This window comes from Schistocerca serialis, chromosome 1 (genome assembly GCF_023864345.2).
Source record: "Schistocerca serialis cubense isolate TAMUIC-IGC-003099 chromosome 1, iqSchSeri2.2, whole genome shotgun sequence".
Classification (NCBI taxonomy): Eukaryota; Metazoa; Arthropoda; class Insecta; order Orthoptera; family Acrididae; genus Schistocerca; species Schistocerca serialis.
This window is the reverse complement of record NC_064638.1, coordinates 275,089,108-275,116,474: the sequence shown is the minus strand read 5'-3', so window position 1 is coordinate 275,116,474 and position 27,367 is coordinate 275,089,108. Positions and strand designations below refer to the sequence as shown.

Genomic DNA, 27,367 nt, shown 5'->3' with positions numbered 1-27,367 from the left:
TAGCCTTCATCGACGATGAACCGCAGTCAACGTGGGTGCATGAACCAGACGCCTGCTGCAGAGGCTCATACGCTGAATGGTCACTGAGGAGACACTGTTGGTAGCCCCTTGGTTCATGTGAGTGGTCAGCTGCTCAACAGTTGCATGTCTTTGCCCATACACATCTCTGCAGCTATCGTTCACCCCAGTCATCTATGGCTCGTGGTGCACTACAGTTGCCTTGGTGCATTCGACCATGCACAGAATACTGTCACCAGAGTGTCATGCGAAAAGTTTACCAACTCAGCCGTTTTGGAAATGCTTCCATCCTCAGCCAATGAACGTGGTCTTTGGGACGTCAAGATAAATCACTCCGTTTCCGCATTATGACAATGACTGCACTGTTTTTCGCGTAACCCCCCCCCCTCCCCCCCGACACGTTTTATATATTCTCCACTGCTAGTGCTGTCGCCTGCCACTTGTAAGTAGTTATTGCACTTGACGTCTAACATAGGCGGTGGTCACGTTAATGTGACTGGAGTGTGTATAACAAGTGAATAAGTCAGTGCTGTTGTTGGAACTCCCGTACTAGGGGGTAAAATGAACAAAATTAAAACAAACACAAATCTGCCATCCGAGAACTATGGTCTCCTTTTGACAACAGAAATGAGAACACATCCAAGAACTGAAAAGCGAGAACTGAGACACGGAAACCAAAAACCGCAATCTGAGAACCGAGGTTGGTTTTAGCAAAAATCGAGAACTCATTGGAATCGAGAATTACACGATCCAAGATGGTAACAGTTACAGAAAGTAGGAATTTCATCTTGGAAAGAAATTGGTGTGTATGTGTTGAGACAAGTGAGCCATGGCACCTTGTACTTAAGCGACGGATCACAACGATCCGTTGCATGCGGTCTCACCACTATCAGTAGCTTGCCTTGAACCTGCCAAGCTCATCTATACCTACATCTGCACTTCGCAAACCACTCCAAAGTGTGTGGCAGAGGAAACTTCCCACTGTACCAGTTACAAAGGCTTTTCCCCTTCCATTCACGTATGGAGCGTGTGAAGAATGACCGTTTACATGTCTCTGTGCGTGCTGTAATTAATCTAATATTTTGCTCACGATACCCATGGGAGAGATATGTAGGGGGTTATAGTATGAAGGGAAATGTGCAGCACAATAAAAGTACATCCGCTTGGAATGGCTATAGGAGTAATTTCAACCAGTACTAACGCCACCATGTCGATAAGTTTTGCTATGGAAAATGAATTACTTCATTTAGTAGCAGTTACCGTTGATCTCCGTATCCCCACGAATACTTGCAGAACATAAATAAAAAACAACGAGAATCGTAATTTATTAAACTTGTTTTGTAATACTGTTCTTGGGAAATGTAGGTTACTTTACTGAATACATTCTGGACTCTAAGTGGGTTGCACACTTCTTTATAGTGTGGTAATACAATCAGTTTTTCGCTTTTTAACTCTCATTTCCATTTTCATTCACTTTTCTTATAGTTTCATCATCATCATCAAGGTTCTGTCACTTGTTGATGTGGCCTCTTTCAGTCAGCGTGCAGAATAGAATCTCTCCAGGTTCTTCCATTTCTACCAATCTTGAGTTTCCCGTTGCCAGTTCACCCCGGCTGTCATTCTTAAGTCTCTGTCCCATCTGTTCAGTGGTCTTCACTGTGGTCTCTAGTGGTAAACTGGACTCCAATCTAGTACTTTTTTGACCACCTGCCATCTTTTCTTTGAGTGACGTGGCCAGCCCACTGCCATTTCAAGGTATTCTACATCTAAATCTACATCTACACAGATACTCCACAAGCTGGTGGAGGGTACCCTGTACCACTAATTGTCATTTCCTTTCCTGTTCGATTCGCAAACAGAGCGAGGGAGAAACAACAGTCTATATGCCTCCCTATGTGCCCTAACTTCTCATGTCTCTTTTAGCAGTCAGCTTCAAATTCTGGTTCTCTAAATTCTGTCAATAGTGTTTCTTGAAAAGAACATCACATTCCCTTCAGGAATTCCCATTTGAGTTCCTGAAGCATCTCTGTAACATTTATGTGTTGCTCGAACCTACTGGTAACAAATCTAGCCACCCACATCTGAATTGCTTTGATGTCATCCTTCAGTCCAAGCTCGTACGGATCCAAAACACTGGTGCAGTATATAAGAATAGGTCACACCAGCGTCCTATATGCAGTCTCCTTTACAGGTGAACCACTCTTTCCTAAAATCCTCCCAATAAACCGACCATTCGCCTTCCCCACCACAGTTCTCACATCTGTGGATTTACAGTTTCCTGCCTGATATTTACTGGCAACCTGTTAGAGACTTTTGCACCAGACTATAAAACTTCAGTATGAACCCTAGAGTGGAATGCATAGTCTATTTGAAAATTATTTTTACTTATCGTACTGTCGTTGTGAATTGCAGAGTTCATTTTAAATTCATTCTTGTTATTAACCACAGATGCCACGAAGAGTGGAGTCTATACGTATTGTCCTGTAACTGCAAAATCTCTAGCTAAGAGGCTTCATCAAGATGTTCGGTTGTCAGCATTACACAATGTTCTTTCTGCACGCTTCTGTAGACTTGCGCAGAGAGCATTGCACATTTGAGGATTTTCGTGTTGTCTGGTGGACAGGTATGAGTACGAGGAGCTGCCTCTGCCGCCGCGCATCACGTCTGACATGTACATCCAACGGCTGCTGGGTCTGCGTGACGTGCAGCACGAAGTGCTCAGCCGCTCCTACTACAACGAGCCAGGCTCTCGCGCCAACATCGGTACGTATCGTATCACGTGTGATACTCGCAACAGCATGCTGCAGCGCTGAGGGACGCGCGCTCTTCGTCTTTGCTAAACTCTCTTCTGTCTGCTGTCACTCTCTTCTCTCAGTTTCTCTGTCTCAAACAGCTTATGTCACTGGTACGCAGTCGTAAATCAAACACCTGCGAGAAAAACCTATCTTGCCAACCGAAATGGTTTAAAGACGAAACTCGATATGTGTTTTAATTTATTGCGTGTTAAAATAAAATTACTGCATACGACATCGATTCTCAACTGGTGCGAATGCTTATGGCGTCGCTTGTTCATCATTACACGCTGTAATAACCTGTGACAATTTAAAATAAATTCGTATCACACGTACAGCAATGTTGGAAGACCTGGGGTTCGTAACAGGACACGCTACGGTATCGTCTAAACGCTAAAATACTGTGGTACGTTGAAACAAGAGAGTTGCCCCCACCAAATATACACTCTTGATGTTCCGTAGGTTCCCTCTCTTAGGAGAACCCTCAAGAACATGGAACGAGTCATTCATAATTTTTTATGGTTTCCACTCATTCCCGATACACATAAACACAATTACGTTTTTTCAGGAAGAGGGAGGGAGCGGGCTTTTCGTCATTTCTGAACGAAATTTTGTGTATTTAATTTTTTACTTTCCGGTACCGCTACATGAGAATTCTTCTGCAGTTTTCTCTTTATGGATTACGCTTCTTTGAAAACAAAACGTAATTTGGCCATTGCTGCATTTTGGCATTCCTTTCGCATGCAGCTTCTATATTGGAGCTATTGCAAAAGCAACTGAAGTCATAGACAAATGAAAGCGTGATAATTGGTTCCGTGAAACGAAAAAAAAAACTTACATTTTGTAGATCAGCGTGTGTATTTTTATTCATGATGGGGAAGGCTACTGAGTGAGGTGAGAGGTTAGCACTGTGTTACTGAAGAGTAGTGAAAGCTTAGATGTAGGGCAAATCATTACAGTTAGCGACGCCTTGTGTAAAATATTAACATTGCCAATCAGTTATTTTCTTACCATTCTTCAATTTTCTCCTGCAGTCCGAAATAATCAGCATTTTGTATCTTATCACACTAGGTTCAATGTCACTCTTTCATCAATTTACTAACATGAAGGCTCAAATCTAGGGTGAATCGCCTAAAACTTGCACGCCTTATATTTTCTGAACGATTTGAAGTATGGAAACGATGTTTTTGACAAATGTTACTGTATTCACACTTTCCAAGCTGACACACTGCACAGTGGCTGATAGGCAGCAACAGAAGTCGCAAGACGGTGTATGATCTGGAGCCGATATTCAATTGTTTCGTATGGTCACCAACCTTCCCCAGACATACATATAATACTGTGTACACAGGCATTGTTCTTAATATTCTGTGTTGAGTTTTATTTTGCGCATCGTGATCGAGTAATCTTTTTGAAGTAATCTTAAATTGAGTGATGCTGGTCCTCTGAGGGAGTTATCAACTGCAATCTGTAGGTACAATGAGATCAATTTTAGCTAGCCAGCCGCCTAAAATGATGATTAACCCCATCAAGTATTGACAGTGAGATGTGGAAAGCAATAGAGAGCTCCACTGCAGAGTTTATACAGCGACAGCCGATTCCAGACATTTGATTTCATTGTAGCACATTTATTGGATATTTTTGCTGAAAGTTTTAACACCAACATTGGCAGACATTGTATCACCATACTTGTGTTTTCAAGAGGCTACGAACGCCGTTAAAAACTTACATCGCTCAAAAAGCAAGGGAAAAAACTTGCATCAGTAATTTGGGTAATCCAAGAGTTACAAGCCTTACTCATACAACAAAATTACATATCCCTCTTTTACTACCATTTATCGAAAATCTCGGTTCAATACCTAGAGCTGTTCATGCCTTAATAGGATGCAAGGTTGAGGTGATTGACCCTGTATGTCAGTGAAGTTCTTGACTGGGCAACCATATAAAGACAGCAATGAATAGCACTGGCAATTACATTGATGAAGTTGAAAATCAGAATCGAGCCCATTTGTTTAGGGGAAAAAACAAAAAGTTGTCACAATCACAAATCGGCGGGGGCAGGGATGGAGCATCAGTGAAGCATGTTGAGGGCAGCAAGGCCGTGGGCCTATGCTGATCGGCGATGGCTTCTTGCAGGCAAAGGCCACCTGGCGTGCGTCACGTACGCTGGCGGGAAGGCCTTCTCCAGGCGGCGACCACTCGCTTCCCATGAGAACAACGGGGACTACATCAGGAACAACGTCAAGATGCTGTCACACTACGAGAGAATGCGCGAGGCCGCCAAGAGCCCGGTAGTCGAGGAAAAAGGTACATGAGGTCTCCGCTCTTCAGGTGCAGGCTTGCCAAGGTGCCCGTGATGCGAGTTCAATGAGAGCTGCAGTACTGTTATTGTTGACCCATAATTCCTCTGTATGGATTATAACAAAAGGTGCTTAGGTGTCTGATTCACGTTGCATGAAATTAATACCCATCAGATCTTCTTGAGTTATGTAATAGGCCTATCCCAAAAACAGGACCATTTTCTTTTATTATTAATATGAAATTTTTCGTTGTATCACGAACAGCAGACTATACTACATTAACTGTGAACAGTGGAAGGTGCTGTACATACCATGTTTTGCTTCAATCAGTGTAGATGTAATCATGTTCTCGCTATGAAATACCTTGCTTCTTGCAGAAATACTGTTGCAAATTCCGTTTCGGCAATACCGGGGTAAAGCTGTCATCAACCCAACATTTGGTTTGAACATAGTGCTTCACTAGGCATGATCATATTAGAGGTGACATGCTGTTGCCTTCAGCAATTAAATTGTCCAGTCACCTCTCAAAAGCCTGATTAAGCACCTTTCCAGATGGACTGCTGCAAGACATGCAGGATGAGAGTCGGTGAGGTTCTGGAAGGTATCAAATGGGATGTCGAGCTGTGCTGACTCTGGTGTCATGGCCAGCTGCATTAAGTTTCTTGGCTGAAGATCTGTGGTGTGAACAGCCTGATCAAGGTGGTCCCATAGATTCTCAACTGGGTTTAAATCTTATGAGTTTGGTGGCCAGGTTCAAAAATGGCTCTGAGCACTATGGGACTTCACTTCTGAGGTCATCAGTCCCTAGAACTTAGAACTACTTAAACCTAACTAACCTAAGGATACCACACACATCCATGCCTGAGGCAGGATTCGAACCTGCGACCATAGCGGTCGCGCAGTTCCAGACTGTAGCGCCTAGAACCGCTCGGCCACCCCGGCTGTGGTGTTCTCCAAACCACACACGTACAGCTTTGTGACACATTTGCATTGTCCTGCTGTTAGTTGCCATCATGCCATGGAAAACCAGCTGCATCTAGGGGGACCATGCTCCCCAATGATAGACCCATACTTGTGTTGATCCATTGTGCCTTCCAGAATGACAAGATCATGCAGGGAATGCCAACAAAACATTCCCCAGACCATAATGCCACCTCCTTTGGTGTGTACCCTCTCAATGATTGTTGTAGGGTGTTTGCTTTCAAACGTTCCATGCTGTATATGCCTGATGGGCTGTAAAATGTGATTCATCAGAAAAGGCCACCTGCGACCACTCAATGGACCTCCAGCTGCAGTACTGGTGTATAAATTCCAGCCTTTGTAGCCAACGAACAGTAGTCAGCATGGGTGCATGGACCAAGTGCCAACTGCAGAGGCCCATACACAACAATGTTCACTCAACGGCCATTGAAAAGACACTGTTGGTAGCCTCTAGGTTTATCTTGGTGGTCAGTTGCTCAACAGCTGCACATCTGTTTGCCTGTACACATCTCAGCAGCCATCTTTCACCCCTGTTATCTATGATCTGTGGTGCACCACAATTGCCTCTGCATCAGTTTTGGACAGTGCCATTTTGCCATGCATGGCATTCTTTAACCACAGCGACACACAGATGGTTTAAAAACTTAGCCATTTCACAAATGCTTCCACCCTTGGCCCAAAAGCCAATGATCATACCCTTTTGGATATCAGCAAATCATTCCGTTTCTGCATTACGATGACTGTATTGTTTCCTGTGTCCCCTCAATACGCTATACATACCCTCCACTGCTAGTGCTGCCACCTTCTGTAGTAAGTGTTTATTGCACGTTGACGTCAAACATAGACAGTGGTCACATTAATATGACTGGATCGTACATGTATTTATTAAGTATTGTTAGTGTACTTATTATTGGCAGTGGTACAGCCTTGGAGTGTTTTGTGGCAGCATTCATGTACAGAATTCTCTTGATGTTAAAGCCATGTCATGTTTGAGTTATAACTCAAGCTTTTGAAAATATTCTCCAGCTTCACTATCAGAAGATGGCTGACTTCTGAGACTGATGTGTGTATCTTGTTTAATAGTGGTCTGGCTTACTGTTGGTGGAATGACATCATCAGGAGTTGGATTTAGCCTACCTGTGCAAATGCAGGAAGCGGACAGTGAAGGTCAGCAGCCAGTTTACACCATCTCCAATTCACAACTTTAGAAAGGGCAGCAACAGTAAAACTTAGACTTCCAAAAAGATGTAAGATCTTCCCTCAAAATATGAAGACATTATCTCATAATTTATCTTCTTGGAGCTCTATAAACAAAGAAGTAGTAGAAACATGAATGTGTATAAGTAAATTTAAAAGAGATAGCGGATTTTATCTTATTGACATCTGGGACTGGGTACTAGATACAGAGCACACACAGAAAATCAAAATTAAATATATAATTTAAAAGGGATAGGACACTGTTGTGTGCAACCTCCATATTTCTTCCACCCTGTGATTCTGTCTTGGGAGATAGCAGTTCACTCTCTCCACTGTCTGTTGGCCACACTTTTGCATCCAGATCTCATCCCAGTTAATATCACTCTACCAATAGTAAGCCAGATACTTCATAAAAGGCAAAACACATTGATCCTGGCAAATATTTAGCTCCTGATAATGAAAATTGTGATTATCTTTTAAAGTGCAAGCATGTGAAAGTTGCTGGATTTGGATGGGTTACTCCTGTAACTGAAATATCAGATCTGAAGATGGTTCTGAATGAACCGAAACCGGTCATATGAATAAAAAAATTTGCAATCAAGACGGATTTTAAGTAACATGATGTGTCTCAGATTTGAATAAATGTTAAACAGTATCAGTAATATCTTGTTGGGAAGCAATATACAGTACATCTCATGAACAATGAGATGGTCTGTTGAGGACATCTCTGATACCTGTAGAAGAAGGAAAAAGAAGTAAATTAGGGTTTAATGTCCTGTGATATTATTAGAAGTGGCTTATATCTACAGAACACGCAAGTATTTTGTGTACCAAACTGTAATCTAGGGGAATAATAAATTCCACACTCGTCTTGAGAACAGCAACAAGGGACAGTATCCTCTTGAGGTATATGACATTTATCACTATACTAGCTGATGCTAGGGTGGTTATAATTAACTGCCTCTCATATATACATTTTTACTGCAATCTGATTTTGAGATAGCACGTATGTTAACAGATTAACATAATTTATTTTGATCTTACACTATTATGATTTTTTGCGAGGGCTATGGGAAGCTGCCTGCCATTTCCGCATTGTATTTAACAGTTTGCCTAAGACAGACGATAATTCCAGTGGTCCTTTATTGATGTAATACTCAGAATGGCCTCAGATTTTTCTGTTACGATGTTTTTATTTCTTGTGGACTAAAGTTATTCTGGAATCATCACAGATGTATGCATAGATTGTTATGAAGAATTAAATTTGAATATATGACTCTGTAAGGGCACTGATCTAGCTGATGACAGTTACTGCAGCTCTCATATGAATATTCTTTTCGGTTATGTTATATATTATGCATGTTCCATCTCTTGAAATTGACAGGTACAATGGCTGTGTTAAGTAATCATTTATCGATAAACAAGAACTCTTTTTGGGAAGTTCTATTAGGAGTGAACATTTGGAAAGCTTCTAAATTAATATAAGACTTAAGAATAAACAATAAACTAGTTATCAATGAAATCCTTAAGAAAAAATTGTTAAAGCATTTCAATTTATCTCATTTGTTACTAAAACAGTACACTCTATTTCCTAATTATCTTCCATTGTTTAAATTAAAGTCATAATACTAAGAAATAAATAAAAAACTAATTTTGTTGTGATGTTTGTGTTGTGTGCTGTGCTCTGTGCTTTGTTAGATGTGTGTGTTTTGAACTAGTTTGTAGAACTTGAGTTAAGATACTGCCTAAGTTAGTGCATTCCCTAATGCCCAGAGAACCTTTATACTTTGCTCCTGTAATATATTGTATTGAATATCGAACAGTCTCAATGCAGTTCTTTAAAAACCATTGCCTGGCAATCTTTGTTTCATGCAATGAAAATAATATATAAGACCAAATTATTAGACTAAGTACAGTTTTATCTTTTATTTTCTTATTTTTATGCAACACTGTGAGATTAATATTTTAGACTCCCAACACGTAGTATAACACCCTTTGCATGAATGATGGACTCACTTTGCCAGTGCCTGAACTCTGGAGTTCAAGCTTTATGGCATTACTCATGATCCAAATCATTTTTATTGTTCTGCCCAAAATTTGTTCATTGCTTTCATATCAGGGTAATTCTCATATTGCTTAAGTTGCTCTGTGGGTTTCCTCTTGAGAAGATTGACAACTTTTTGCACACATAACGTTTTTACCATACCACACTTCTCAGGTGACACTAACTTTGTATAATTTTTAAGTTTAATTCTTAATTGAACAATGTATATTTCCTCACAGCCTTGCCAAGACATCAGACTCTACAGTTTGTTCACATCTTCATGAATGACAGCTTTCTAGAACTGGATCAGATGAATCCAATAGGAGTTGGTTGGTTGAATTTTTGCCACAAGTTTTTGTGTCTGGCTGTAGCCTACATTAGCAGTCTCATAATTCAGTACCTCTGTGTGCAGTAGCCATTACGAACTGATTTTTGTGCTGTGCTGTGCCATAATAAAGCAATGAAGCACATTAATAGTGCCAGCACTGAATGACAAAACTGCAGCTTGTTCCCCCAAACCACTAGTGGCTCTGCGGCTGTAAATACATTGAGCTCCAGTTGATGGAGCCTGTTTGTCTCACTCCCTACACCCCTGGAAATTTTGGTTGAGACATCATAAATAAACAATAGATACTATACTACACAATATATAACTGAACTAGGTTCTTTCATGAGTTGAGTCTCTTAACTGGCATTGAAAGCCTACTGCCCCATCATAATCTCACTTACTGCTTGTTCTCAAAAACAGATGTACCATGACTATATAAAAGATAGCAAAATTTTCCGTTTCTCATATGAAGTAATATGATACAATATTATTTCATAAATTTTGCTTTTATAAAGTATTTGAGCATTTAACTTTCAAAAAGCAGCTTCTAGTTATCAACAGATCAGTATTCCTGCTGGTTTGCTAACATAAATGTTAGGGCACTAAGCATCAAAGTTAGTGTTACAAAGACCTCTTCTGTCCATAACAACTCATTTTGTATGCCAATTCATTGCTTTTCTGCTGCGATTGCTTAGCACAAGAGGTTTTAGCTCTCTGGTTATTTTAATGCTGTATGTTTTCAATATTTTGTGTTTGTTCAGATCATGTGTGCTGATGTTTATGAAATTTCTACAATAATTATGAAGCAAACTTTTGTAGAATGTACTATTTTCTCCTTATCTTTTGTGGTGAATTCATATGTCAGGTTCATCACCTCAGAGTGTCACAGCAGTAAATATTTGGGAAATCATTTCCATAAAAAAAATACATACATAAAATTTTACATAATGCTATAGAACTTAACTTCATTAACCCAAAATATCAACAGCATTTTTTAAAAATTTTCACTGTATGCTCACAACAGCCACCGTCAGTTCCTGGCTAAAACTACCAGAAAAGCATTTTCCTCATTTATTTTTGGCTGAAGTTGGGGATGCCATAGTGTTAACCACTTAAGCGAGTAAAAGTTTGTTGCATTCCTCATACTACTATGAATAGTGTTCTCTAAATGCCTATTTGTGAAATCTAGGTATAAATTTTTTCACATTCTGGAACTGTAGAGTCAAACACTGTGGTTCAGATGGACTTGGAATAGTCTTATTCATCTGTCTATGACTTTCCTTGCCTGACTTTCAAATAGCCAGCAGTTTCATTATTTCTGAATATTTGTTTGATAATAATATACAGTCATAAGTGTAGTGGTTTCATTTACATTATTTGGGAAGTGATTCTTTTTCTCTGTACTTAATTGCTTTAGGCTATAATGAAATTCAGGAGCAGCAGCACTTCTTTGTATGTTTCAGCTCAGTACAGTGATAATTTGGATACAATATTAGGAAGTGAAGCCTGGCAGATATCACAGATAGCTGTTATTTTTATTATAAGAAAAATGAGAGACAGAAACCAATGATTATTGTATTTGGTGTGACACGATCTTAGATGCAAAAAGAGACAGACTGTTTAATATTGTATAGAATAGGTTTTGTGAAAGAAAAATTATATTTTTTCTTCCCACAACTTTTTTGACATACTGTCACTGTGAGTTAAGATAATTAAGGAAAACATAAAACAGTCTGCTTGTAAATGATAAAAAATAAATAATTGCAATTACCTGAGTATTTTTATGCAATGAAAAATTACTTCTTGAAAAAAGGAGAAAGTATGTCCCTAAAAAGATGGAGTGGTACAGGAGCAGAGTGACAGGTTACCAGGGCAAGTAGAGAATCAAACTTAGGTTACACTTTGCTAGCCTCTGTTCACTGTGTGACTTCTCCTTGCAGGCCCTGAGGCTGAGCAGGTTGCATCGGCCTGAGCTCAGTTGGTGTGTGCGCCGCTAAAATTTTCTTCTCTCTATCTTTTACACATAACACACTGTTAAACCTGTCTGTCTACCTACAGATCTGTCAATAAAATCTTCGGTTGCTTCAGTCTCACACTGTTGTGTTTTTTTTATCCCTGATACACTCTTTAGCGCATGCCCCCTTTCATCCTACCGGTGGTTACTGCCGCACATCTTTTCAGTCATTAGAATGACTGATGTAAAATGTACTTTTTGGAGCATGACATAATTTACTGTTTTTGTGCATTAACTTTTTGAATTTTTGAAAACTGTGATTTTTTATAAACTTTTTTAATTTAAGAAAAGATACTCTATATGTATTGATGACAATGGTATCCAGATCAAGACCCCTACATCATCTGCCTCATTACAACTATGGTGAGTACTTAACTTTTATCTACAGCATCTTGGGCAAGTAATAAATGCAGCATGTGTTTAATGTCAATTAGTGGTTTAGTTAATACCATTACAGAACTTTTATGTAACTAAACTTAATTAGCCAATTCCCCACAAAGCAAAAAAGATGGTAGTACTGTACTAGACTGCCATGCCTGCAGTTCTTATAAGATATTTGTGCATGGAAAAAACTGAGCCTTACACATCCAGAGTACCATAGCTAATGAGAGCATTGTTAATATTTCATGAATGACACCAGACACCAAGCATAGTTCTGATGTAAGATAGTGTGCAAAGGGCAAATTGTATGATGTGACATTAATACCTGTATTTGTATGGTTACCAGGTTAAATAACGTATCGGCAGCTTTTGCTGAGTTGAAATGGGGAGTGCAAACTACAAAATGTGTTAACAGTTGACATGAAATGTGCTTTTGCAAAATAAATGCCACATTCATTGCATGTAATGCAAAGATTATCACTACATGCAAAGTTTTACCTTGACAGCCAAATATACATAAAGTAAAATGACTCTTATTGCATGTACTCTACAGAGGGATGCAACTCACAAGTGCCCATAATTTTTGCCCCTCTAATTTAATGGATTTCATGGCTTCGGTGGTGAAAAATTTGATTACATATATTAACAGGTCTACGTCTCTTCTCCTCATTCACCACTTTAGAAACATACATCATTCATTTCTTTTAAGCTCCTTGCTCCAATACCTTCAAATTGAAAATATTTATATAACAAACACATAAAAATTACTTTCCTCTGTCTGTAATCTTCCTTATTGAAACATCATTTTAAATTGTTGAACAGTCTAGATCACTGAAGAAATCTATGGAAAAAAATAGAGACTAAATGGAATGCACTTTTTCTTTTTGACTGTATAGAATTTGGTTTTGGACTAACGTGTAAATATCTTCTTGCTATGCACTTTGCCTTCAGCTTCAAAAGTGACTGCCCCTTTTTCCAACTGAGATTAAGTGGCCCCTGAAACTCATTTATACAAATGTTACAATAACTATTCCCAACCAGCAAAATAGTTCAGTGATTACATGATCTTCTTCCATGTGGAGCAAACATGGTGGTTTCCAATCAATATCAGACCTCAATAATTTTTAATTTTTATATGATGCTGACCAAAGCTTATTTTCAACATAAAGGTTCTAGAAGACTCAATGGTAATTACAAAGTAATCTCTATAATTGTTCATGCTGAAATCATGCAACACAAAATCTGCAAAGACTCTACAGATCCTCCTCTCTACTTCTGCAGTTCAGTTGTTCAGATCATTAGCTGATTATTTCTGCAGTACAAAAGCACCAGGAAATTAAACTTTTGTTTAGTTAACTTCTGCAGGCATTAAGAAGACTTATGATACACACAGTCAGAAGCAGATCATTGGATGTGTTATGTGGTATTAAGAATAGGCAAGACCAATGAATTTGAAGTACTATAGACTACTGTGATCTGGGTAATGATGACACACACAGCTACTGACATGACACCATCAGTCAAGGATACTTCTCGGTCACCACATTCAAACAGAAACCAGTTCTCAAGAATCAAAGGGGAACATCGCTGGCTAGGTGGCAATGTCAAACTCTCAGGTTATCACTGAGGATGTTTAGCATGATAGTGACTGTATTGAGACTATGTGATATGACCCAGTGACAGTTTTGTTAGATAATTCATTATTCTGTACTGAACAATAAATCAGGTCTATGTATGAAGTATGCCAAAAGCAGGTTATATGTTGGGCTGCATATTTCCAACTGTTAAATCTGAAATGGTGCTAGTAGGGCAAGCCTACTAGAAACAGTTACATTATTTAATACTAATCCAGTATATATTACAAAAATTCCTCTGTAAATAATTTAAAGTCTTTAAGCATCTACTGTAAAATTATCTACACCTCTACAACAAATTCAAGAAGGACCAGTATTATATGAGGTGTTTCCATCATTTTGGTAAGTTTGTGTACCTGCATTTTCTGAGCATATAAGAGAATGAAATTGCATATAGAAGGGCAATAGATGAGATAGTAACTCCAAAACTACAGTTAGGGACTAATGCTAAAGAAAGATGTAGGAAACAAACCAGGCAAATGTTTGTTAAGTCTGATGTACATAAGTGAAGATTGGCAAAAGAGTAGTGTCTTGTAAGTATGCTGGCATGGAAACTTAATGTATTCTGAAAGAACAGATACTGAATGTAATAAATGAATAAATTAAAATAAGACATAAGTAGAAAAGTATAGGTACATAGAAGATTAGGACAGTATAAAAGACTGACGTAGTCAAAGGGTACAACACAGAACAAGAATTATCAACTGAGTTTACATAAGAATATGGAATGAGTAGTGAACTGTTGCAAATAAGGAAGACTATTTCTTATGTTGATAGACAAGCTGAATGGCAACAAGTACCATGTCTTGTGTAAGTAATATTCTGCCAATATAGACTGTAAAAACATGTAATTCAAAAACTGGCAGGAAAAGTGTAAGTGAAATACTACTTGAAATCTTCAGGAGGAATAGTAGGAGCACCATTTTTATCTATATTTTATGCCAAGGTATCTACTTTTCATGCTACTGAAAAAGGTACAAGTGTAATCTGCAGAACTGAAGAGCTACATCTTGTCTTTACAAGGATTCTCTCATAATTCCACATTAGATGTAGATGTAGATATAGCAGTATTTTGGTGTAGTGAAAAACCTTCCTTCAGCCTGGGATTTTTTATGTGTTTCTGTTTGTGATCTTCTTGTGCTATCTTTCTAATATTTTACCTATAGTATGTAACAGTATTCACAGAACAAAAACATTAAATCTCTCATAATGGCATTATTGTATAAAGAATTTAAAATAAGCATATGAAATTCAACCATAACAAATAATACCATTTCTAAAGCTGTAAATATAATTTCTGCATTTACCGAGTTTGCCTTAGTAGCAGAAAATATAAAATTCTAATCCATATTGAAATAAAACTCGATTTTCAGTTGCCTATGTAAATTTTAAATTTAATGTCCTTGTTTAGGCAGAGGAAACCATACTACAAATTAAGATCAAAGCTAATGCTCTAACACTATGTAATTCAGAATGTCAAATAACATGTCTTACATGTATGTTTTCTAAAATAATAACAACAAAGGACTATAACAATAAGGGTGACATTTGGAAATATTCAAAGTTTTCAAATGAGTTTGATGTTCTTTCTAAAATTTTATGGCTTAAAATTATTGCACTTTGTATAACTCTTCATATATTCAAAAAAATTCTCTTATTAACGTTGCACATAAATGTTTGAAGAAAAATTGCTGATGAATTTTTTATTTCCTACAGTGTTTCCTGGGGAATCTCGTATTGCCAGAGGTCCAAGACCTGTGAATAGCGGTTACTACAGACCAACAAATGACCCTGTAAGTAAGACATTTGAAAAGCTTTAGAAAATGGTTTTAAAGAAAAGTGTATTGGCAGCTGCATAAAATAATGTCAAAATTATGTGGTAAATGTCATGAGGGATAGATAATCTGAACATGCTTGTGGATGTTTGATGAATTTGATTATGTATACTAATGCATACTGCAGAAAAAACGTACTGATATGACATCATTTTGCCAGTAAATAAACAATGGACAGGTTTCCAAGTGAAGCTACATAAAATCATTGTTTGGAGTATTAGATAGGAGCAGTACCTGAATAGTGGAAGAAAGGAGCAGTGGATGTTTCCACAGTTGCTGTGTGTCTTGTAATATATGAAAACATGTATTAGACTTGTGTATAAGTTCGTAGTATTTTTGCACAAGTCCAATAAACACAACAGATACACTTAAGGCAAGCTTAAGTCATCAATAATATATTCTCCTTCACTATTTACAACAATCTGCCAACACTGGGGTAACTTTTTCATTCACAGCTGTAGAAATCACATGGTTTTGAGGCAAAGAAATCATCAAGCCATGTTTGCAGTGCATTTTCATCAAGAAAGGAAGTTCCTTGAAGGTTATTCAACAAAGAGCAGAAAAATTGAGAATATGAGGGCACAAGATCAAGTGAATAAGATGTGTGTGGAATGACTTCCCAACCCAACTCCTGTAAAGAATTTTTTGTCAGTCTCACAGAATGTGGGCATTAATGTGGCATAGTATCACTTCACACAGTCTTCTTGGTCATTGTTCTTGAATTGCATCTGCAAGACATCTCAGTTGTTGGCAATAAATGTCAGCAGCAATGGTTGCACATTGGGGAAGCAATTCATAGTGCACCACACCATCGCTCTTCTACCAGATGCATGACATTATCTTTTGTGAATGCATGCAGGTCTTTGTCAGGGAGTTGCTGCTATGTTTGGTCTCAACCATTCCTTTCTTTCCCTTATATTAGCATAAAGACCACTGCTCGTCACCAGTAGTGATACAGTGTAGGAATGGTCAGTGTTGCTCATGAGTCAACTGATGATGACCATGCAGAGATGCGCATATGGCCACCTGCTGATTTTTGTGATTTGGCTTAGAGCATGTGGTACCCACACACCTGATTTTTGAACCTCCCCCATTGCAGGCAAATGTCACGTGATGGTGAAATGATCACAGTTCACCGCATTTGCCAGTCCTTGAATACACTGATGTGGATCCTGGCTGAATGCATTTAAACAATCTCCATCAAACACCAAAGTCTACCTGAATTTGGAGAGTCACTAATGTCCAAATGATCCTCTTTAAAATGGTAAAACCATTTCCTTGCTGTGTTTTGTCCACTGACATTATTCCCATAAAAGGCACAAATGTTCTGGCTTCCTTCACTGCTCTCATTCCTCTATTGAACCCAAAAAGAAGAATATGTCAGAAATGTTCAGATTTTTCTCCACTTGAATTACCAATAAAAAAAAAAAAATGATAATTAAACCCATAACAACATGAACAGCAACATGCAAAACAAAAATGCTATGAATTTATGCATCAACCTAATATATAAGGTAATTTACAACTAATTCCCATATTGCCAGTATGAGTGGATTAGCCCTAGTCATAATTTTCTGTTATCACACTTTGGAGAAGTGAATTGCATGTGGAGTACTACAAGGATTGATACTGAGCCCACTCTTGTTTCTAACCTACATATTTGATCTTCCAGTGTCTTTAAAAGACAATTCAAAAATTATAATGTCGACTCAAGCATACTAATAAAGTGTCCTGTAAGCCAGCCTTAGCAGACACAGCTTGGATGTCAGCTGATTGCTCCTACAGGGGGTTCACAGCTAAAATTTTCTCTTAATATCACAAAGAATCATATTAGGCAATTTCAAATCAGTTATAAAGACTGTTAGCACCAGAAGTAGATATTATTGATAATACACTAAATGAAACACACTGTGTAAAATTCCTTGGAGTCCAGTTAAAATGCAGTCAAAACAAAGATAAAATAATCAAGAAGCTGAATTATAAGTGTTTTGCCCTTACAAGCATCTTTCATTGTGTTGATCCAAAGACAAGAGTTTGGCTTATGAGGTTTGATAAAAAAATGTGGCAAATGAATTTCTTTTAGCAGCAGCTGCTGATGCTACAACCATTTGATGTAATCTGTCTGATAGCTTAATCCCTTGAGACAGGCAGCATCAAGTTGGAACATGTTCTGCACCCAGGGGCACTAGAGTGGGGTTGTGTTTACTGCGTCTGTTGTGCGCCATGGATTTCAAACAATGTGCAAACATTGCAAAAAAGTGCCAAATAAAATCAAGAAATGTTGAAATTGGTGGATGGTAATAATGCTGTGACTCTGAAGACTGTTTACAAATCATATGAGCGATTTAAAAGCAGAAATAAGTCAGAAGACAAGCAACGTTCGGGATGTCTGTTAACCTCAGAAGCAGAAGAAAATGTGCAAAAAGTGGCAAAAATCGTTTGTTCAAACAGGCAGATAACTATTCAAGAACTTACCAGAGAACTTGGCATCTCATATAGGTCTGTGCAAAATATTTTAACTGATAATTTGAAAATGAGACAAATCAGTGCAAAATTTGTTCACTTTTGAGTGATGAACAGAGGAAAAATCGTGTGTCAGCTTGCATGGAGTTGAATGATTGTCTTTGGTCGGATTTGGGTTTCATGTTCAAAACTGTAACTTGAGATAAAACTTGGGTCTATGGGTATGACCCTGAGATGAAAATTCAGAAATCTCAATGGAAAACTAGTGAATGTCCCCACCCTAATTAGCGCATGTCAGTCAAAATCAAAGATCAAAGTCATGCTTATTGTTTTTTTTTTTTTTTTTAAATATTGAGAGCTTGGTATGATCAAGTTCATTCCAATGGGAGCAACTATAAACACCAAATTTCACAAGGGTGTACTGCAACATTTGAAAAATGGTGTACAAAGAAAGAGGCCAGAAAAATGGGCCAATGAGTTCCTTGTTTATCATGACAATGTGCCGTGCCACACCCTGCTTTCAATTTGCAACTTTTTAGCAGGAAAAATTGTTCTGCTCTGTCCACATCCATCTTACTCAAGAGATTTAGCACCATTGACTTCTCGCTCCTCCTAAAAAATTAAAACAGTGCTTAAAGGGAAATATTTTGACACTATTCTGGATATTGAGATAATCACAAAAGAGCAACTGAACACCCTTTTAAAAGAAGCCTGCTATAAATGCTTCCAGTCATGGATACAACGTTGGGATAAATGCATCACTAGCCAAGGACAGTACTTTAAAGGAGATTAAATCAAACTCCATATAGGCTTATTACTTAGTTTCTAATAAAATTATTCACTACATTTTTATCACACCTTGTATTTTGCATATTTTCACTCCCTGCTGTCTTATGAAATTACATTCTGAGCAGTGCACCTATGATTAAATTTAATCCTTGTACCACTAAAAAGATGAGTGAAATGACTATTAGTGTCGGTGATGTTGAGAAACAGCAGAAATCGTTAAAATTAAACAAAGCTTCAGGGCCTGATGGAATTCCTGACAGATCCTATGCTGAATTTGTGGCTGAGTTAGCTCTTCTTCTAACTATAATCTATTGTAGATCCCTTGAAGAAAAAACCATACCCAGTTTGAAAAAGAGCACAGATCACACCACTCTACAAGGAGAGTGGTTGAAGTAATCCACAAAACTACTGTCTAATATCTTGGCATTGATTTGTTATTGAATCTTAGAATGTATTCTGATCTCAAACACAGTGAGGTATCTTGAACAGAATGACCTCCTCAATGCCAACCAGCATGGATCCTGGAAACACTGACCTTGTGATTGTGCTTTTCTCATGTGACATACTGAAAGCTTTGGATCAAGGCAGTCAGGTAGATGCAGTATTTCTTGATTTCCAGAAAGTATTTGACTCAGTACCACACCTATGCTTATTGTCAAAAGTATGATCATATGGGATGTCAAGTGGCTGGATTTAGGACTTTCTGGTAGGGAGGATGCAGCATGTTATCTTGGATGTAGAGTCATCGTCAGATGTAGAAGCTGCTTCCTGGGTGCCCCAGGGAAGTGTGTTGGGACCCTTGCTGTTCATGTTGTATATTAATGACTTTGCAGAAAATATTAGTAGTAACCTGAGACTTTTTGCAGATGATGCAGTTATATACAGTGAAGTATTGTCTGAAAGAAGGTGCATAATTATCCAGTCAGATCTTGATAAGGTCTCTAAGTAGTGCAAATATTGGCAGCTTGCTTTAAACATTCTGAAATGTAAAACTGTGCACTTCGCAAAATGAAAAAAAAAAAAAAAAAAAAAAAAAAAAAAAAACGTCGTATCTTATGACTATAATATCAATGAATGACTGTTGGAATGGGCCAGCTCATACAAATATGTGGGTGTACGAGGGTGAGTCAAATGAAAACCTTAAATTTGTAATAACAAATCGAAATTTCATGCCATTATCCTGTAAGTTGGTAAGCGTGCTACAAACAGTGTGCATAATCGCCTGTAGGTGGCAGCATAGTGCAGATGCACACATACCGTCGCAGTATCAGTATAAAGATGGCCGCCCCACTTGCGACTTGCACCAGGGAAGAACAGCGTTCTGTTATTCGGTTTTTGCGTAGTGAAGATTTGAAACCTATTGAAATTCATCGACAAATGAAGGTTCAGTAGGGTGATGCATGTTTGTCACAGCAGCAAGTCTATGAATGGAGTAGGAAGTTCGCAAATTGTGTCACTTCAGTGGAAGATGCTCCTCGTCCAGGTCAGGCGTAACGATTTGTGACTCCACAGAACATTGCAGCAGTTGAAGGCATAGTGAAGGAAAACTGCTGAGTGACACTGAATGACATTGCAGCATGTTTACAGATTAGTCATGGGTCAGCACACCACATTGTGCATGATGTGCTCCAGTTTCACAAAGTGTCTGCAAGATGAGTGCCACGGCAGCTTATTCCTGAAATGACAGAATGACATGTTGAAGCTTGTGAAGAACTTCTTCGGCGCTTTGAACGAGAAGGTGATGGCTTCCTTGAAAGAATCATTACTGGGGCAAACCCTGGGTTCACTTCCACCAACCGGAAACAAAGAGAGAGAGCAAGGAATGGTGCCATTCCTCATCACCAAAACCAAAGACATTTAGAAAACAACCACCAGCAGGGAAAGTTATACTGACTCTCTTTTGGGACAAAAAATGTGTCATTTTGGAGCATTACATGCCTAGAGGGACCACTGTCACCAGTGCATCATACACAGATCTCCTAAAAAATCATCTGCAGCCTGCAATCAAATCAAAGCAACGTGGATTGGTGTCAGCAGGGGTCCTTTTGCAACATGGCAATGCAAGGCCCCACACTGCCTGTACAACAGTTGCAATAATCACAGACCTGCATTTTGAGTGTCTTCCTCATCCACCATACTCTCCAGACCTTGCCCCAAGTGATTTCCATATGTTTGGACCACTCAAAGACGCAGTAGGAGGAAAGAAGTTTCATTCTGATGAAGAGCTATGCCATGCGGTGCATGAGTGATTGCGTGGACTACCAAAAGAATTTTTTTCTAAAGGAATTTATGCACTTTGTAAGCACTGGAGGACTTACATTGAGCATTGGGGAGATTATGTTGAAAAGTGATACAGCTTTGTACCACTTCTGCACAATAAATAATATTTTAAAAAATATTTAAGGTGTTCATTTGACTCACACTCGTAACACCCTGTAGGGATATGAAATGGAATGATCACATAGTTCAGTTGTGGGTAAGGTAAGGGGTAGAATTCAGTTTATTGGTAGAGTACTGTGCAAGTGCAATCAGTCTACAAAGGAGATTGCTTACAAATCACACAAGTGACTGGTTCTAGAATACTGGTCAAGTGTGTGGGACTCATACCAAATAGGACTAACAAGGGATATTGAATGTATTTGGAGAAGGGCAGCATGAATGGTCACAGGTTTGTCTGATCTGTGGGAGAGTGTCAAAGAGATATTGGAGGAACTGAACTAGAAGACTATTGAAGATAGGAGTAAACTATCCCATTAAAGTCTGTTAACAAATTTTCAAGAACCAGCTTTCAATTACAATTCTAGGAACATACAAAAAAAACCAATGTATCACTCACATACAGATTGTGAGGATAAGATTAGAATAATGATTGTACACACAGAGGCATTCAGGCTATCATTGTTTCTGTTCTCCATATGTGCACTGAATGGGAAGAACCCTAGTAACTGGTACAATGGGACATACCCTCTGCCAGCACTTCATGGTGGTTTGCAGAGTATAGATGTAGATGTAGCTGAGAAATCAGTTTGTCTGACTGCAATGCAGGGGACCCAGGTTCGATTCTCAGTACTACTGGGGATTTTTCATTGGTGGGAGGAATGTGATAGAGTCCATTCAGCCTCATGATGGCAATTGAGGAGCTACTTTAATGCAAAATAGTGGCAGCAGGTCTGCCAACTTGACAGCAGTCAGGAGAGCAGCATGTTGACCTCACACTCATCTGTACCGCATCCAGATGATGCCACTGGCTGAGGATGACTTGCCAGTCAGTCAGGTGTGACTGACAGATCTGTCGCCAGACCAGTGATGCTTTCCTTTCTCCTTACCAGTTCACCTAAAATAAATAAAGTGTTCATTCAGCAGAAGTGACCAGTAAGAATATTGTGTAAAGTCGTTGAGTGTACATCTCGCAGAAGCGTTTTTAAGGTCTTGGAATTCATATGCTCACTTCTCGATACATTTACTCCTTAATGGTTTTTGTCATCAGTTGATCCAGTCCTGTATCCGAGGCTGTTTGTGAGTTAGCCAGTAATTTTACAATGAAGAACAAAATGGATTTGGATAAGATCATTCATCTACAGACAATGTGTTTGTAATTAAAACCATTATACAAAAACACAGAGAAATTAATATAGAAACCCATATGGCCTTTATCAACCTTGAGAAGGATTTTGCCCTGTGAGCCATGATAGCCTATGAAAAATTATGTCTGAATGTGGATATCCTTATCACCTAATAGTGGTAGTGCAAAATCTATGTGCATTGTAATAAATACAGACAGAAGTCAGAAGAAACAGTTTTTAACCAAGGTGTTAGAGAAGGGTGTGAAATATCACCTACCCTTTCTAATATTTACATGGAAATATAAAGTAAACAAAGGGATAAAGGTAATGAATAAGGAATATTTGAATGTCCTTTTGTTTGCTGATGACATTGTTATTATTTAAAAGAATGAAGATGAACTCTGAAGAGCAGTACACCAGCTGAACAATATTTGCAGGAAGTACAACTTCAGAATTTCTGGTAATAAAACAAAAATAATGGCATTTCCAGGAATATATCCAGTCAGATCAAAAACTGTTTTGGATAATTCAGTTTTAGAACAAGTGTCTCAAATCTCTTATTTAGGGTGTGCTATAAGTTTTGATTTTGCTTCTGATATTTAAAATAAAATATACAAATTCCAAGCTGTCTGTGGTATCGTTAGCAGAACATTGGCCCATAAGGTACAAAAAGAGACCTTCATGAAATTTTATAAAATAGTGGCAGCCCCTGTGTTATCCTACGGAAGTGATAGCTAGATTAAAAAAAATCAAAGAAAATAAACTTCAAACAGCAAAGATGAGGTTCATAAGAAAGACAAAGGGCTGCACAAGAAGAGACATGATTAGAAATGATGTTAGAACAGAATTAAATATTTTCAACATGAATGAAAAAATTAAAAATATTGTGAATATTGGAGACGACACCTCATGAGAATGCCAGGTCACAGAATTCCTTAGATCCTGAACTACAAGCCAAATGAGAAAAGAGATAGTGGAAGACATAAAAAAGATGGGAATAATTTTGTTTGTGAGTTCGGAACAGGCAACAGCTCCTTGAAGGGAAGAAGAAGAAGAAGACTGTGATGATCATGATGGTTTTTGTTACTGAGTAATAAAAACCAATGTCAGCTGTTGTGATCAGTCACAATACGTGACATAAAAATAATTTCGGTGTAGGTGTTGCCTCCTTATCGAGAGTTCAGAATGGAATCTGGTGGTGAGATATTCAGCAAGCTTCTGCCTTAACATAAAGCAAGAAATTGGATATCCCTACCAGTTCAAAATAACATTGAAAATGTACATCATTAGTGACTTTTTACCAATTATCTGAATACCTAGATTCAGTGATTAAAAAGTTCTGTTAGTTATGTGTCAAGCAGTAGCATTCATCGTAAAGCTGCATGACAGGCAGTAACATATTGGACACAGGACTTGGAGTTTAGTGATGTTGGTGCAAATTTTCATTGAAAAATGCTATTTTAATCAAATAAATATGAATCTATTAATAGCAGAAATATACACAGTATAACTGAGGAGGCAGCAACTTTCTTAAAAGTAGAAGGTTTCTTTCTAGTTTACTTGCTTAATTTTAGATTGTATTAAGGAATGGTGTGATAATTTATTTTTAATAGAGTACACAGATTAAGTTCTATGATTTGCTGTCTTTTGTTAATGTAAAGGCTATCTTGATTTATTCCTCATCCCTGGAAATTCTCTTGTTGGCTGGTACCTATGAAACATGATGAATGATTGATACTGACATTTAGTAGTCAGACAGTCTGTATGTGAAACATTCTAACCAAGATGATTTCAGATATTGACTACACTGTCTTCAGTGTGGATAAGTGGGCAGCACCTCCATATCTGTTTCCCACAAACCTCTCTGTCAAGAAGGTTATTTGACAAATACTGACAACTTTAGTGCCTGATTGTTGGAATTGGACACCTGAATTTATCCAGGTTGATTCTCCTCACTGGACTGAATAATTTGATTCTGAAATTATTTAATAAGCAATAATGCTTATTGCTACAAAAATGGAAATGAAACTAGTTCATGATCACTACTTGTTTTTGTGCCATCAGTCTTCTAAATTGTTTGATGCGGCCAGCTAAGAATTCCTCTCCTGTGCCAACCTCTTCATCTCAGAATAACACTTGCAACCTATGTCCTCAATTATTTGCTGGAGGTATTCCAGTCTCTGTTTTCCTCCACAGTTTATACCCTCTACCCTCTAATCACTATACAAGCTCAAAATGCAGTCATAACAATGTAAAGGATGAGCTATATTGTCAATATAATTTTGTGGATACTGAAACAGCACAATATTAGTAAATGCACAATTGTGTAACTAGACATAAAAATTAACTTTATTGATCTGCATTATTCCACAATATTTAAAACATTTCTAGTTACCTGTACAAGTATGCTAATAGTACTGTAACTACAAAATAACTAAATTTCAGTTTTTAAAATTAGTTGAATTTCTGAGGATTAATGAAAATGTTTTTCGATGAAGTAAGATACCAATATCTAATGGACAGTTACAGCAAGAAATCATTAATATAATTGAATGAGTAGCAGCTTTTCTAAAAGTAATGGCCCTCCTGCTAATTTAATAAATTACATTTAGCTAGTGTAAGTACAAGTAGTATTAAGCAGTTTAGCGATTTGTATTGTTAATAGAGTGTATTGTTTAAGTTTCTGTCACTTGTTCCACATCCCTGAAGGTTCTCCATCTTGATGGGATGTTTGGAACATGATGAGGGAATGAATGTATAAATGAATGAATGGTAGTAAAGCTGAAATATCTGAAACATCATACAAAAATAGAAAAGATTGTAAAATGATGTTCTGAAGCAGGGCAGAGATCATAGTTTTGGATTTAAGGATTAAAAGGTAGTAGAGTTTTACTGTTAGTAACATCTTACATGATACACTTTGTGTCACATAAACTGTTGTTGTTACAGGGTAAGGAATATGCAGAGGCACTGGCATCTGCAGCGATAGCCACAGCAAATTTCAACATGCACACAGCTGCCCTAGAGGAGAATCGCAAAAACAAGCAAAAGAGAGAAGATGCACGACTTGCATCTGCTGCTGAAGAACGAGATAAGGAAGATGAATCAGCTACTGATGGTGAATCACAATCTGAGCAAGTACAAAAGAAGCTGGAGGAAGAAGTAAAGAGGAAGGCAGAAGAGGAGGCCAAGAGGAAAGTAGAAGAGGAGGCCAAGAGGAAAGCAGAAGAAGAAGCCAAGAAGAAGGCAGAAGAGGAAGCCAAGAAGAAGGCAGAAGAGGAAGCCAAGAAGAAGGCAGAGGAGGAAGCTAAAAAGAAGGCAGAAGAAGAAGCAAAGAAAAAGGCAGAAGAGGAAGCCAAGAGAAAAGCAGAAGAAGAAGCTAAAAAGAAGGCAGAAGAGGAAGCCAAGAGAAAAGCAGAAGAGGAGGAAGCAAAGAGAAAAGCAGAGGAGGAAGAAGCCAAGAGAAAGGCAGAAGAAGAAGAAGCCAAGAGAAAAGCGGAAGAAGAGGAAGCCAGAAAGAAGGCAGAAGAAGAAGCCAAGAAAAAAGAGGAAGAGGAAGCAAGGATAAAGGCAGAGGAAGAAGAAGCCAGAAGAAAGCAAGAAGAAGAAGAAGAGGCAAAAAAGAAAGCAGAGGAGAGTGAACCTGCAAAGGAGGAGGATATAGAAGATATATGGGCTGGTGTAGATGAGGACATGCCTCGAAAAAAGGTAGTACCTGAAGTAGTAGCAGATACTGCAGAAGAGGAGGCACAGCCTGCTGGTGATCAGACAGAGAGCAAGCCAGCAGAAGAGGAGCAAGTAGACCAGGGTCCGGAACCCGTCGTGGAGGAGCCTACCTCGCCAGAGACCCCAGCTCCCACTGAGAAGCCAGAAATAGAAGAAGTGCCAGCTTCAGAAGAAGAATAGCAGAATTATTTCAAGAACTGAAAATACATCCCATTTAAGACACTGACAGAGATGTGTTACTTTTCTAAGTGTGTTTGGTTGTTGTTCTCTTTATTGTAAGTTAAGATTCTTCTCAGTGGTTTGCTGGAACTGGATGTAGAGTGTACTCTTTCAGAGGTTTTTTGGGTGTCATTCTGTCAAAGTGGCTGTTGCATTTGTGTTGAAAGTGCCCAAAGCACAAATATTTTTTAAGTGTTGTGAGTTATAGCTTTTTCCCACATACATATCATTCATTCAGGTTCAACCTTTGTTGAGAAATGCTAGCATTTTCCCGTCTATCACAATGTCACATCATTTATTTGTAATTTTGCATTTAATTTTATCACTGCTAATTTGTTACTGCTGTAAGCTATTCTCTAAAAATCATTGAGGTGAAATGTAATTTTCAGTATGGTTGCTCTATGTAGACAATAAAATGTGTATTTATGCATTTTGGTAATAAATACATTATTTTGTCAGTATAAAAGATAGTTTAGTACACAACAATATTTACTTTCATTTCATCTCATAGCATTGCTGACCTTATTAAACTTCTGGTTACTATTAGAAATGAGCAGAAATAAAATGTACAGATGCGTTAGCAAGGCAAAGGTAGTTTATTAATAAACACAAAGAAGTTTGGAGATTAAAACTACAACATATAATTTGAAATTCAAATATAATGCCCAGTCCTGAAACATCACCCTTCATGCGCTCCTCAGATAAAACATAGAGTAACAATTTTGACTCTTTAAGGAGACATGCTGCTATGAAACAAACTGCACTATGAATGAACATCTAGCAGAAAATACCTAGCATTCAAACACCAAAACTTTATATTTCTGGTGTATCAAAATCACAAAATAAAATTAACATCAAGATTAATGATTTATGTGTTGTGATACATTATATGAACAGCACAGAGACAGAGAAAAGATTCTTGAATTAAGCTTTTAAGTGAAGATAATCATGATGTTCTCGCTGCGGGAAGCATTTGAATACATAAACTGAAACTCTAAATTTCAATTACTTTTGTATAAAATATATATTAAAAGAAGTAAAATACTAAATAATAAAACAAAAAAGTATCAGTCCAATACCCTC

The 27,367-nt window shown here is 38.0% G+C and overlaps 1 protein-coding gene across 7 annotated transcripts in view; it reads left to right on the top strand.

Moving 5' to 3' along the window:
• Nucleotides 1-26,750, top strand: part of LOC126467984 (uncharacterized) — a 119,876-nt gene extending 93,126 nt beyond the window's left edge. For 6 of the 7 annotated variants that reach the window (XM_050096519.1, XM_050096511.1, XM_050096518.1 and 3 more), the window contains 4 exons: nucleotides 2,642-2,781; nucleotides 4,947-5,117; nucleotides 15,406-15,482; nucleotides 25,289-26,750. In XM_050096519.1, the coding sequence (XP_049952476.1) occupies nucleotides 2,642-2,781; nucleotides 4,947-5,117; nucleotides 15,406-15,482; nucleotides 25,289-26,245 (1,345 nt within the window). In that variant the 3' untranslated portion in view covers nucleotides 26,246-26,750. The remainder of the gene's footprint in view (nucleotides 1-2,641; nucleotides 2,782-4,946; nucleotides 5,118-15,405; nucleotides 15,483-25,288) is intronic. The other variant, XM_050096517.1, reaches the window with a different exon arrangement.
• Nucleotides 26,751-27,367: the final 617 nt, after the last annotated feature.